Here is a 13,526-nt window from a genome sequence, read left to right on the forward strand (position 1 = left end):
TTTTCCCCCATGAGCCATGAGTTTAGCTGTTGTTGAGTTTTCTTTGATGTTTTTTCAATCAGTAATATTGAGGCTTCTTATTCATTCTTTTTTCAGTTTGAAAGTAGTCATATTTAATAACTTACTAGAAGCCATTCCAGCTGTGACCATTTTTAAAGCACATTACTTTAAAATATCACAAGATAGGTGTTCCTTGTAATATTTCTTCAGTGTAGCAAGATAAAGATAACCTGAGAGTATACCAAAGAAATTGTTCTAGTAACCACTTAACTATTTTATCAGTTGCCTCAAATATGGTAATAGGTAGTTTCATTCTAGATGTATATGAAAGCAGACAGTTCATTACGTACACTGGGTACTTTAGAGCATTCGGGTTAATTCTCTCCCTGAACCTCAAGTTGAGAAAGCTTTAGGGTATCCAAAGAACATTTATTCATATGTTCATTCTACATTAAGGTTTTTTTTACTATAATAACATAAATAACCTAGAAATAATTGAAGACATTTTCATATAACTTTCTGAAAAGCATTTTAGTCTTTTCTGGGGGCGAGGGGGAATTGTTTGTGTATACCGTTAGCTGTGGTAGTAAAGGAATTCCCATATATAATTTCTTTTTTAAACTTTACGAAGCTCTGAACTTTAGTATGTAAATCAAAAGTGGCTTGAGGAGCCTCTCAGAGGAGCTTTCGATGAACACATCAGGTGCTGGGAGCATGGCATACTTGGAGAGGGCTTGGAAGCTCTGCACACCCCCTACCATCCTGTACCTTGCTGTGTATCTCTCTTCCATCTGGCTCTGCTGTAATTGTATCCTTTATAATAAACCAATAAACATTTTTTTGTGTGTTTTAAAAAACATAATTGGCTTCAATTTAAACCCAGCTCTCAGTTCCTAAGAACATGAACATTTATTGTCCCTCCAGGCAGCAAAAGTAAAAATAGATGATGAAAGCAGGTTTATATTAGTAGTATGTTTTTTTCCTACTGTCATTTCAAGGGGTTGGGGAAGGTGTTAAAAATTTTGTACTCCATCTTAATTCTGGTTTCATTAAATTTATACTATAACATAGGATAAGTCTTCATCTATGGTGGAGACAAATTGTAAATTTTTATATAGATTTCTCATCCAAACATTTCTATGCCACAGACCACAAAATAAATGATTGTATTTATCAATGATCACCATGTCTTCTAGAATAACAGAAAAGAAAAAGAAAATACTATTTTCATTTTATTCCTTAGATCAGTACAATGGAGCATGAATTTTCAATAAAGGAACATGGGTTTGAAGTTCAATTAAGAGAGATGGAAGACAGTAATCGAAATTCCACAGTTGAACTGAGGCATCTCTTAGCTACTACACAGAAAGCAGCCAATAGGTGGAAAGAAGAAACGAAGAAACTCACTGAAAGTGCAGAAATTAGAATCAATAATCTAAAGTAAGTCCACTATTAATTCTTTGGTACATTTTACAGAAAAATTAGTTAACCTTTAGTTTAATGTCCTTGCCATAATCTTTTTCTAAAAATATGTAAGTCTGTACCTTATATTTTTTACAACAAATATTAAATTACTATGAAAAATGTTGACAATTATCGATCAAACTAATATTGTTTGTTTTATAAATTTTATGCATATCCCAGGAAATACAATGATTTTTGTTGGACATGGCAGTTTAGAATCTTAATACTATTCATATATAGATGTAGCATAGTAATGTTCCATAGTTGCAACAGAATCTATTTGGCCTGCAAAGCCTAATATTTGTTCTCTGGCCCTTTAAGAAAAAGTTTGCTGACATTTGCCTGGGAAGAATGTGAACTTTTATGATGAATGAAATGGGAAGCTGCCGGGAGCCAACACAGCACGAGGGATCCCGCCCATGACAAAGGTCATGAGGAAGAGGCTTGACAGGCAAAAGCGAGTCAGGTCTCAAGGGGTCCTCTGCCTGAGCATCTACCCCGAAACCAAAATCTGTCCATTTACTGTTCGCTATACTATACTCTTCTGACTATAGAAGAGATTTTAACTTGGATTAAGTTTCGAAGGACTGGAAATCATTTTTTAAAAGTTTGCTATCCCCGATCACCTTTCTCTAAAGAAAATTAACTTAGAGCTCTAATTAATAAGTCTCCTGGGCTTAAAAGGAGTGATTCTGCTCAAACCCCTCTGATAGCTTTCTAACTTGCCTGACAGGCCTGTCCGGATTTTTGCAACTGCGCATGTGATTGTTTACAGCCTCCCAACCATGAGAGGCACAGAAAGCTTAAAAAATTCTAGGAAAAATCATTAGAATAGGACTGATTAAGGGTTTCATTGTTGAGCCAAAACTTGCTGCCAAGTTTTCATATCTTTTATTTGTTGATATAGTTGGTATATAGAAAAAACAAGTAGCAACATAGATCTTTGAGTTAAGTACCTTCTTTGTTATAACCCACTGCACCTTTGTTCTATAGGGATGTAACTTTAGTGCTTTAAGAGTGATGCAGATTAAAGAAAAACACTTTAGGGGAAATGAGATTAACATTCGTTAAGGAAGAGAGCCATAAAGTGTTAACAGGCCTCTTGGCCAGAAGATAATTTAAGTCACCTGAGACCTTTTGTATACGGAAAGATATGCAGAGAGAAAGCCTGGTCTCAATAAGGGTCAGGGCTGCTGACCCTGCATGACTTTGTATTATCCATTGATCTCTGTGTACAACTAAAAGTATAAAAGCTTTCCTGGAAAATAAAGAGATGGACCAGTTTCTAGAAAATGTGGCTCCCCCCGTGTCAACTCTCTCTCTCTCTTTCTCCCTCTCCCTCCCTCTCTTTTTCAGGCTGATCCCTTGGAACACAGAGGCTCTCTGCGTTCACTTTTCTGCCTGGGCTTCTAAGACCCACGCGAGAGGGAGCCCAAGGCGGGGCACTCTCTGCTATTCAAGCGGGCGCCTGTGGCCTACGTGAACAGGGCAAGTCTCTTGTCTTGAGACTTTTTTAGCTTTCCGTGTAAACCAAGGAATAGCAGCCTCTTTTCTCCTCTATTTTTTCACTACATTGTTCTTCCCTAATCTCTCTTTAAATCTCTAATTAATCTCTCTTTAATCGCTGACCCCGTCCCTGCTTCGAATTCCCTGGATCCACCGAGGCTGGACCCTGGCAGGAAGCTATGAAGGGCTTTTAACAAAATAATATGATCGGGCTTAAATGTTCAACAGATGACTTTGACTGCTCTATGATAAATAGCCTGGACAGGGTCAAAGGTAGAAGAAGAGAGATGAACCAGTACTGTGATTAGCCAATTACAAAATGATGGTAACTTGGATTAAGTTTCGAAGGACTGGAAATCATTTTTTAAAAGTTTGCTTTGGGCCATGTTAAGTATGAGCTACCTAAAAGATATTTAAGTCAGAATATCAACTTGTTAGGTACATAAGTTTGGAGTTCAGGAAAGATATTGCAACAAGAGCTGTAAATTTAAGAGTGATTAACATACACATAATTTTTAAAGTCATGGAATTAAAAGGTATAGAAGGTAAGTCTGGATAGGGAAATTTGGCAACTGAGGACTAAGTTCTAAAATTTAGTTTGGAAAAATTAAAATTTAGCTGAGCCTGAGAAAAAATACTGAGACAAACAAGAGAAAAAATCGTAGAGAGAAAAAAAAAACTCAAAAAGAATGACATAAAAATAGATGATGTTTACTTTTTACAGATGGATAAACTGAGTCTGAGTGACATAAAGGAACTTGTTCAAGGTCACAGAGCTAACAAAGTAAAAGATCCTGGTTTCAAATTTAGTCATCTTGGATATAGTCAATATGGTCCTAACCATTAAAGTTTGCTTTGTTTTTTTGCTAGTTTATTTCTTTTTATTGAAGTATAGTTGCTGTACAATATTATATGTTATAGGTGTACAATATAGTGATTCACAACACTTTATAGTTACTATAAAATATTGGGTATATTCCCTATGTTGCACAATATATGCTTTTGCTTATTTTATACCTACTAGTTTGTACATCCTAATCCACTACCCCTATACTAACCCTCCCCGCTTCTCTCTCCCCACCAATAACCATAGTTTGTTTTCTGTAGCTGCAAGCTTGTTTCTTTTTGTTATATTCACTAGTTTCTTTTCTTGGCCTAGTAGTGTTCTATTGTGTATATATTTCATGTCTTCTTTATCCATTCATCTATTGTTGGACACTTAAGTTGCTTCCATTGTTTGGCAATTGTAAATATTGCTGCTCTGAACTTTGGAGTGCGTGTATCTTTTTACATTAGTGGGTTGTTTTTTTTTCCTTTCAGATGAATACCCAAGGGTGGAATTGGTACTTCTATTTTTATTTTTTGAGAAACCTCCATACTGTTTTTTTCTCCCCCTCCATACTGTTTTCGACAGTGAGTGCATCAGTTTACATTCTCACCAACAGTGTACTAGCATTCCATTTTCACCACATTTTTGCCAGCACTTGTTATTTGTGTTCTTTTTGATGTTAGCCATTCTGACAGGTGTGTAGTGATATCTTATTGTGGTTTTGATTTGCATTTCCCTGATGACAGTGATGTTGGACATCTTTTAATATGCCTATTGGCCATTTTTGGGAAAATGTCAGATAAGCAGGTATCACTATAAACTTCCTTCTTGGACCTGGTTTTACTGTGTCCCATAAGTTCTGAATTGTTGTGTTTTCATTTTCATTTGTCTCTACGTATTTTTTAAATTTCCTCTCTGTTTTAGTCAGTGCTCTACTGATGATTTTGTAGCTATAGTTTGGCCTCCACGTTTGTGGTTTTATAGTTTTTTCCTGTAGTTGATTTCTAATCTCATAGATTTGTGATTGTAAAAGATGCTTGATATGATCTCAGTTTTCTTAAATTTATCAAGGCTTATTTTCTGGCCTAGCATGTTATCTATCCTGGAGAATGTTCCATTTGCAGTTGAAAAGAATGTGTATTTTGCTGCTTTCAGGTGGAATACTCTGTGTATATAAATTAAGTTCATTTGATCTAATGTGTCATTTAAGGCAAGAATTTCCTTACTGACTGTATGTCTGGATGATCTGTCCATTGATATAAGTGGAATGTTAAAGTCCCTGACTATTATTATTTCCTGTCAGTTTCTCCTATTATGTTCATTAATATTCACCTTATATATTTAGGTGCTCATATATGGGGTGCATATATATTTACATTTCTTATATCTTTTCCTTAAATTTGTCCCTTGATTAATGTGTTGTGCTCCTTTGTCTCTTCCAGCAGTCTTAAGTCTACAGTCTATTTTATCTAAGTATTGCTACCCGGTCTTTCTCTTGATTGCCATTTGTATGGAATACCTGTTTCCATTTCCTCACTTTAGCTTTGTGTGTGTCTCTAGATCTGAAGTGAGTCTCCTGTAGGCAGCATATGTATGGGTCTTGTTTTTGTATACAATCAGCCAGTCTGTGTCTTTTGGTTGGAACATTTAGATAATTCAAAATTAAGATAATTATTGAGATGTACTTACTGCCATTTTGTTAGTTGTTTGGGGCTTGTTTTTGTAGATTTTTGCCGCCTTTTTTTCTCTTCTTTGTGACTTATGACTGTCTTTAGTGTTTGGATTCCTTCTTCTTTTTTGTGTGTGTATGTCTGTTATAGATTTTTGTTTTGTGGTTACCAAAAGGTTTTTGTAAATCATACTGCTTTAGATAAACAAAGCAGTTTTAATTGTTTTTTCACATTCAGTTCAGTTCAGTTGCTCAGTCGTGTCTGACTGTTTGAGACCTCATGAACTGCCTCACGCCAGGCCTCCCTGCCCATCACCAACTCCCAGAGTTTACTCAAACTCATGTCCATTGAGTCAGTGATGCCATCCCACCATCTAATCCTCTGTCATCCCCTTCTCCTCCTGCCTTCGATCTTTCCCAACATCAAGGTCTTTTCAAATGAGTCAGTTCTTTGCATCAAGTGGCCAAAGTATTGGAGTTTCAGCTTCAGCATCAGTCCTTCCCATGAACACCCAGAACTGATCTCCTTTAGGATGGACCGGTTGGACCTCCTTACAGTCCAAGGGACTCTCAAGAGTATTCTCCCACACCACAGTTCAAAAGCATCAATTCTTCAGTGCTCAGCTTTCTTTATAGTCCAACTCTCACATCTATACATGACTGCTGGAAAAACCATAGCCTTGACTAGACTGACCATTGTTGTTAAAGTAATGTCTCTGCGTTTTAATATATGCTGTCTAGGTTGGTCATAACTTTCCTTCCAAGGAGAAAGCATCTTTTAATTTTATGGCTACAGTCACCATCTGCAGTGATTTTGGAGCCCCCCAAACAAATAAAGTCTCTCACTGTTTCCCCTGTTTGCCCATCTATTTGCCATGAAGTGATGGGACCTCCCTGATGTTCAAGCTGGTTTTAGAAAAGGCAGAGGAACCAGAGATCAAATTGCCAACATCCGCTGGATCATGGAAAAAGTAAGAGAGTTCCAGAAAAACATCTATTTCTGCTTTATTGACTATGCCAAAGCCTTTGACTGTGTGGATCACAATAAACTGTGGAAAATTCTGAGAGAGATGGGAATACCAGACCACCTAACCTGTCTCTTGAGAAATCTGTATGCAGGTCAGGAAGCAACAGTTAGAACTGGACATGGAACAACAAACTGGTTCCAAATAGGAAAAGGAGTACATCAAGGCTGTATATTGTCACCCTGCTTATTTAACTTATATGCAGAGTACATCATGAGAAACGCTGGGTTGGAAGAAACACAAGCTGGAATCAAGATTGCCGGGAGAAATATCAATAACCTCAGATATGCAGATGACACCACCCTTATGGCAGAAAGTGAAGAGGAACTAAAGAGCCTCTTGATGAAAGTGAAAGAGGAGAGTGAAAAAGTTGGCTTAAAGCTCAACATTCAGAAAACGAAGATCATGGCATCTGGTCCCATCACTTCATGGGAAATAGATGGCGAAACAGTAGAAACAGTGTCAGACTTTATTTTTTTGGGCTCCAGAATCACTGCAGATGGTGATTGTAGCCATGAAATTAAAAGACGCTTACTCCTTGGAAGAAAAGTTATGACCAATCTAGATAGTATATTCAAAAGCAGAGACATTACCTTGCCGACTAAGGTCCGTCTAGTCAAGGCTATGGTTTTTCCAGTAGTCATGTATGGATGTGAGAGTTGGACTGTGAAGAAGGCTGAGCGCCGAAGAATTGATGCTTTTGAACTGTGGTGTTGGAGAAGACTCGAGAGTCCCTTGGACTGCAAGGAGATCCAACCAGTCCATTCTGAAGGAGATCAACCCGGAATTTCTTTGGAAGGAATGATGCTAAAGCTGAAGCTCCAGTACTTTGGCCACCTCATGCGAAGAATTGACTCATTGGAAAAGACGCTGATGCTGGGAGGAATTGGGGGCAGGAGGAGAAGGGGACGACAGGGGATGAGATGGCTGGATGGCATCACGGACTCAATGGATGTGAGTCTGAGTGAACTCCGGGAGTTGGTGATGGACAGGGAGGCCTGGCGTGCTGCGATTCATGGGGTCGCATAGAGTCGGACACGACTGAGCGACTGAACTGAACTGAACTGATGGGACCGGATGCCATGATCTTAACATTGTTTTACATTGCTGATCTCTAATTTCAAATGCATTTTAAATACCTGCATTTGCACTCTCTTCCCTCCATGATTACTATTTTTTGTTTCATATTTCACATCTGATTGCTTTGTGTATCCCTTAACTGCTTACTGCTTTGATCTTTTAACCTCCCTACTAGCTTTTTGTGGGGATGATATCCTCCCTTTACTGTATGTTTGCCTTTACTAGTGAGCTTTTCCATTCAATAATTTTCTTGTTTTTAGTTGTGGCCTTTTGTTTTCTCCTAGAAAAGTTCATTTAACATTTGTTGGAAAGCTGTTTTGCTGGTGCTCAAGTTAATCTTTTGTTTGTCTATAGAACTTTTGATTTCTCTGTCAAATCTGAAGGAGAACCATCCTGGGTAGAAGATTCTTGGTTGTAGGGTTTTTGTTTTTTCTTTTCATCATTTTACATATATGGTGCCACTCCTTTCTGGCCTGCAGAGTTTCTGCTGAAAAATAAGCTAATAACTTTATGGGCATTCCTTGTATGGTATTTGTTGCTTTTCCCTTGCTGCTTTTAATATTCTCTCTTTATCTTTAATTTTTGTCATTTTAATTATCATGTGTCTTAGTGTGGTTCCTCTTTGGAACTCTCGGCACTTCCTGGACTGTTTCTTTTCCCAGGCTTAGAAAGTTATGAGTTATTATGACTTCAGATATTTTCTCTGACCCTTTCTCTCTGAAATGCTAATGCTAGTATGCTTGACATTGCCCCAGAGGTCTCTTACACTATCCTCATTTCATTTTATTCTTTTTTTTTCATCTGTACAGTGACAGTGATTTCCCTTGCTCTGTCTTCAGCTCACTGATGCATTCCTCTGTATCATTTAGTCTCCTGTTATTTCCTTCTAGTGTATTTTTCATTTCATTTGTAGTCTTCATCTCTGTTTAGTTGGTCTTTTATGTTTTCTCTTTATAACAGGAACTGCTAACTTCTTACTCTCTGTATACATTCTTTTCCCAAGTTCTTTGATCATTACTCTGAACCTTTTCTTGGTATATTGTCTGTCTACACTTTACTTATTTCTTCATCTAGGATTTTATCTCTTCCTTCAGCTGGAGTATATTCCTTTGCCTCCTCATTTTGCCTAAGTTGCTATTTGTATCTTTATGTATGTGGTAGGTTAGTCACTCTTCTCAACTTTGGAGAAGTGGCCTTCTGTAGGAAACATCCTATGCGTCCCAGCAGTACACTCCCCTCTCATCACTCAAACTATAGATTCTAGGGATTCCCCCAAGAGGGCTGCATGGGTCCTTCTGTTGTGGTGGGCTGACTGTGTGGCAGTCTAGTGGGCTTGTTGTCCTGTAGCCTGATTGGTTGCCAGGCCCTACCTTGTATGGATGCTCCTGTGTACTAGTTACACCCAGTTCTGAAGCAGCTCATTGTGGAACCCTCAGGGGCCTCAGGGCTAGTGCTGGTCTCTGGTGGGCAGAGTCAGCATTTATAAGACTCTGAGCTGTTGCCTGCCCTCTGCTTGGTGATTCTAGGTCCTGGGGTTAATGCCATACTAGTGGCAAGCAGAGCCACTTCCTGGAATCTGGCTGCAGGGCCCAGGCATCCCAGAGCTGATGTCAGATTGCTGATGAGCAGGGGCAGGTTCTTGACACAGTTGGTTATGGAGGATTGCTGTGTTCCAAAGCTTGTGTTGGCCTACTGTTAGTGGACTGGATATGCAGGCTGCTAGATCATGGTTTTCTTGCCTCTGGTGTCTACCTTCTGGTGGGTGAGGCTGGTCTGGAGGCTTGTGCAGGCCTCCTGGATGGCAGGGCTATTGCCTGCTCAGTGGTGGGTGGAGCAGAATCTTGGTCCTTTGAGCAGGGCCATATTTAGAGGCAGGGAGTTGGTCATGGACAGGGAGGCCTGTTGTGCTGCAATTCATGGGGTCACAAAGAGTTAGACATGACTGAGTGACTGAACTGAACTGAACTGAGGTCTTAGGATGTCTTTAAGCAGCCTGTCTGCTGATGAGTGGTCTGTGTCCCCACTCTGTTTATTTTTTGGCTTGAAGCATCCCAATTCTGGTGCCTACAGGCTGTTGGGTGGTGTCAAGTCCTGACACTAACGAGCCAGAGGGAAGATTTCAAGATGGCACTACAAGCATCAGTAGCTGTGCAATAGATAGGTCCTGAGTGTGGCTACCACCAGTGTCTGTGTTCATAGGAAGAGTCACAGGCATCCCCACTTCTCCCAGAGACTCTCCAACAAGGGAAGTCTAGCCCAGGCTTCAATCAAATTACTGCTTTTGCCCTGAGTCCTGGTACACATAGGATTTTGTGTGTGCCCTTTAAGAGTGAAGTCTATTTCCCTCAGTCCTATAGGGCTCCTGAAATTAAGCCCCACTTGCCTTCAAAGCCAGATCTCCAGGGGTTTGCAGTCACAGTACAGAACCTCCAGGCTGGGGAACCCAACATGGGGCTCAGAACTCTCACTCTGCATATAATTATACTCCAGTTTGTGGGTTGCCCACCAGAGAGTATAGCACTTGATTATATCAGGAGTCCATCCCTCCTACCCATTTCATTGTGGCCCCTTCACTGTGTCTTTAGTTGTATATCTTTTCTGGGAGGTTTTGCGCTTTTTCATTGATGACTGTTCTGCAGATAGTTGTTACTTTTGAGAGGAGGTGAGCTTGGAGTCTTCTTACTCTGCCAGCTTGGGCAATCCCCCTGCCCCCACCACCAACCATAGTGTTTTATAAAATGCTAGTGACTGGTTGAGTAAGATAGAACTGAGAATGAACCATTCAGTTTGGTACCCTGTGGTGCTTTTATTCTTAATAATAAAAATAAGAAAAGTTTTGGTGGAATGCTGAAATGAAAATGTATTTAGAATTAGTTTGAAACAAAGGGAAAATTTTACTTCCATTTATTGGTGAGCTAGGAAATTTGGACCTGTCCTCTCATGGCTAAAAACATTACATGAATTATAAAAAGCATCTATTTGCATTAAATAACTAACAAAAAATTATTACCAGTTTGACTTTATCCAAGGAATGCAAAATTATTAAAGCATTAGAAAACAAATTGATGTAATTTACCACATTACTTAGAGAAAGAGAAAAATCATAAGGTTATCTCAATAGAGATAGAAAAAGTATTTGAGAAAATTTAATATTTATCATTTTTGATTTTTAACATGTCTCTTAGCAAACTAGAAACAGAATTTACTTAATTTTATAAAGGTATCTCTTATAAATCAAACATTATTCTGAACAGCAAAACATGAATCTTAATAGCTTTTCTTTGAAGACTGGAAAGATGACCAAGACCACTATTACCACTTCTGTTAGTATTTGTACCAGAAGTCCTAATCAGTGCACTATTTCCAGAAAAAGAAATAAAAGGTATCAGTTCAGTCGCTCAGTCGTGTCCGACTCTATGCGACCCCATGAATCGCAGCATGCCAGGCCTCCCTGTCCATCACCAACTCCTAGAGTTCACTCAGACTCACGTCCATCGAGTCCGTGGCGTCATCCAGCCATCTCATCCTCGGTCGTCCCCTTCTCCTCCTGCCCCCAATTCCTCCCAGCATCAGCGTCTTTTCCAATGAGTCAACTCTTCGCATGAGGTGGCCAAAGTACTGGAGCTTCAGCTTTAGCATCATTCCTTCCAAAGAAATCCCAGGGCTGATCTCCTTCAGAATGGACTGGTTGGGTCTCCTTGCAGTCCAAGGGACTCTCAAGAGTCTTCTCCAACACCACAGTTCAAAAGCATCAATTCTTCGGCGCTCAGCCTTCTTCACAGTCCAACTCTCACATCCATACATGACCACAGGAAAAACCATAGCCTTGACTAGACGGACCTTAGTCAGCAAAGTAATGTCTCTGCTTTTGAATATGCTATCTAGGTTGGTCATAACTTTTCTTCCAAGGAGGAAGCGTCTTTTCATTTCATGGCTGCAGTCACCATCTGCAGTGATTCTGGAGCCCAAAAAAATGAAGTCTGACACTGTTTCTACTGTTTCGCCATCTATTTCCCATGAAGTGATGGGACCAGATGCCATGATCTTCGTTTTCTGAATGTTGAGCTTTAAGCCAACTTTTTCACTCTCCTCTTTCACTTTCATCAAGAGGCTTTTTAGTTCCTCTTCACTTTCTGCCATAAGGGTGGTGTCATCTGCATATCTGAGGTTATTGATATTTCTCCCGGCAATCTTGATTCCAGCTTGTGTTTCTTCCAGTCCAGCATTTCTCATGATGTACTCTGCATATAAGTTAAATAAGCAGGGTGACAATATACAGCCTTGATGTACTCCTTTTCCTATTTGGAACCAGTCTGTTGTTCCATGTCCAGTTCTAACTGTTGCTTCCTGACGTGCATTCAGATTTCTCAAAAGGCAGGTCAAGTGGTCTGGTATTCGCATCTCTTTCAGAATTTTCCACAGTTTATTGTGATCCACACAGTCAAAGGCTTTGGCATAGTCAATAAAGCAGAAATAGGTGTTTTTCTGAAACTCTCTTGCTTTTTTGATGATGTTGGCTTTTTTCGGATGTTGGCAATTTGATCTCTGGTTCCTCTGCCTTTTCGAAAACCAGCTTGAACATCAGGGAGTTCACGGTTCACGTGTTGCTGAAGGCTGGCTTGGAGAATTTTGAGCATTACTTTACTAGCATGTGAGATGAGTGCAATTGTGCGGTAGTTTGAGCATTCTTTGGCATTGCCTTTCTTTGGGATTGGAATGAAAACGGACCTTTTCCAGTCCTGTGGCCACTGCTGAGTTTTCCAAATTTGCTGACATATTGAGTGCAGCACTTTCACAGCATCATCTTTCAGGATTTGAAATAGCTCAACTGGAATTCCATCACCTCCACTACCTTTGTTCTTAGTGATGCTTTCTAAGGCCCACTTGACTTCACATTCCAGGATGTCTGGCTCTAGGTGAGTGATCACATCATCGTGATTATCTGGGTCGTGAAGATCTTCTTTCTACAGTTCTTCCGTGTATTCTTGCCACCTCTTCTTCATATCTTCTGCTTCTGTTAGGTCCAGACCATTTCTGTCCTTTATCAAGCCCATCTTTGCATGAAATGTTCCCTTGGTATCTCTAATTTTCTTGAAGAGATCTCTAGTCTTTCCCATTCTGTTGTTTTCCTCTATTTCTTTGCATTGATTGCTGAAGAAGGCTTTCTTACGTCTTCTTGCTATTCTTTGGAACTCTGCATTCAGATGCTTATATCTTTCCTTTTCTCCTTTGCTTTTCGCCTCTCTTCTTTTCACAGGTATTTGTAAGGCCTCCCCAGACAGCCATTTTGCTTTTTTGCATTTCTTTTCCATGGGGATGGTCTTGATCCCTGTCTCCTGTACAATGTCACGAACCTCATTCCATAGTTCATCAGGCACTCTATCTACAGATCTAGAGCCTTAAATCTATTTCTCACTTCCACTGTATAATCATAAGGGATTTGATTTAGGTCATACCTGAATGGTCTAGTGGTTTTCCCTACTTTCTTCAATTTAAGTCTGGATTTGGCAATAAGGAGTTCATGATCGGAGCCACAGTCAGCTCCCGGTCTTGTTTTTGTTGACTGTATAGAGCTTCTCCATCTTTGGCTGCAAAGAATATAATCAGTCTGATTTTGGTGTTGACCATCTGGTGATGTCCACGTGTAGAGTCTTCTCTTCTGTTGTTGGAAGAGGGTGTTTGCTATGACCAGTGCATTTTCCTGGCAAAACTCTATTAGTCTTTGCCCTGCTTCATTCCGCATTCCAAGGCCAAATCTGCCTGTTACTCCAGGTGTTTCTTGACTTCCTACTTTTGCATTCCAGTCCCCTATCATGAAAAGGACATCTTTTTTGGGTGTTAGTTCTAAAAGGTCTTGTAGGTCTGCATAAAACCGTTCAACTTCAGCTTCTTCAGCGTTACTGGTTGGGGCATAGACTTGGATTACTGTGATATTGAATGGTTTGCCTTGGAA

The 13,526-nt window shown here is 39.7% G+C and overlaps 1 protein-coding gene across 1 annotated transcript in view; it reads left to right on the forward strand.

The window, feature by feature from the left end:
• SCLT1 (sodium channel and clathrin linker 1) overlaps positions 1-13,526 on the forward strand; it is a 249,471-nt gene that overhangs the window by 169,750 nt on the left and 66,195 nt on the right. Inside the window, exon 18 of the mRNA XM_052655079.1 lies at positions 1,244-1,440. Within this exon, the coding sequence (XP_052511039.1) occupies positions 1,244-1,440 (197 nt within the window). The remainder of the gene's footprint in view (positions 1-1,243; positions 1,441-13,526) is intronic.

Source organism: Budorcas taxicolor, chromosome 17 (genome assembly GCF_023091745.1).
Source record: "Budorcas taxicolor isolate Tak-1 chromosome 17, Takin1.1, whole genome shotgun sequence".
Taxonomy (NCBI): Eukaryota; Metazoa; Chordata; class Mammalia; order Artiodactyla; family Bovidae; genus Budorcas; species Budorcas taxicolor.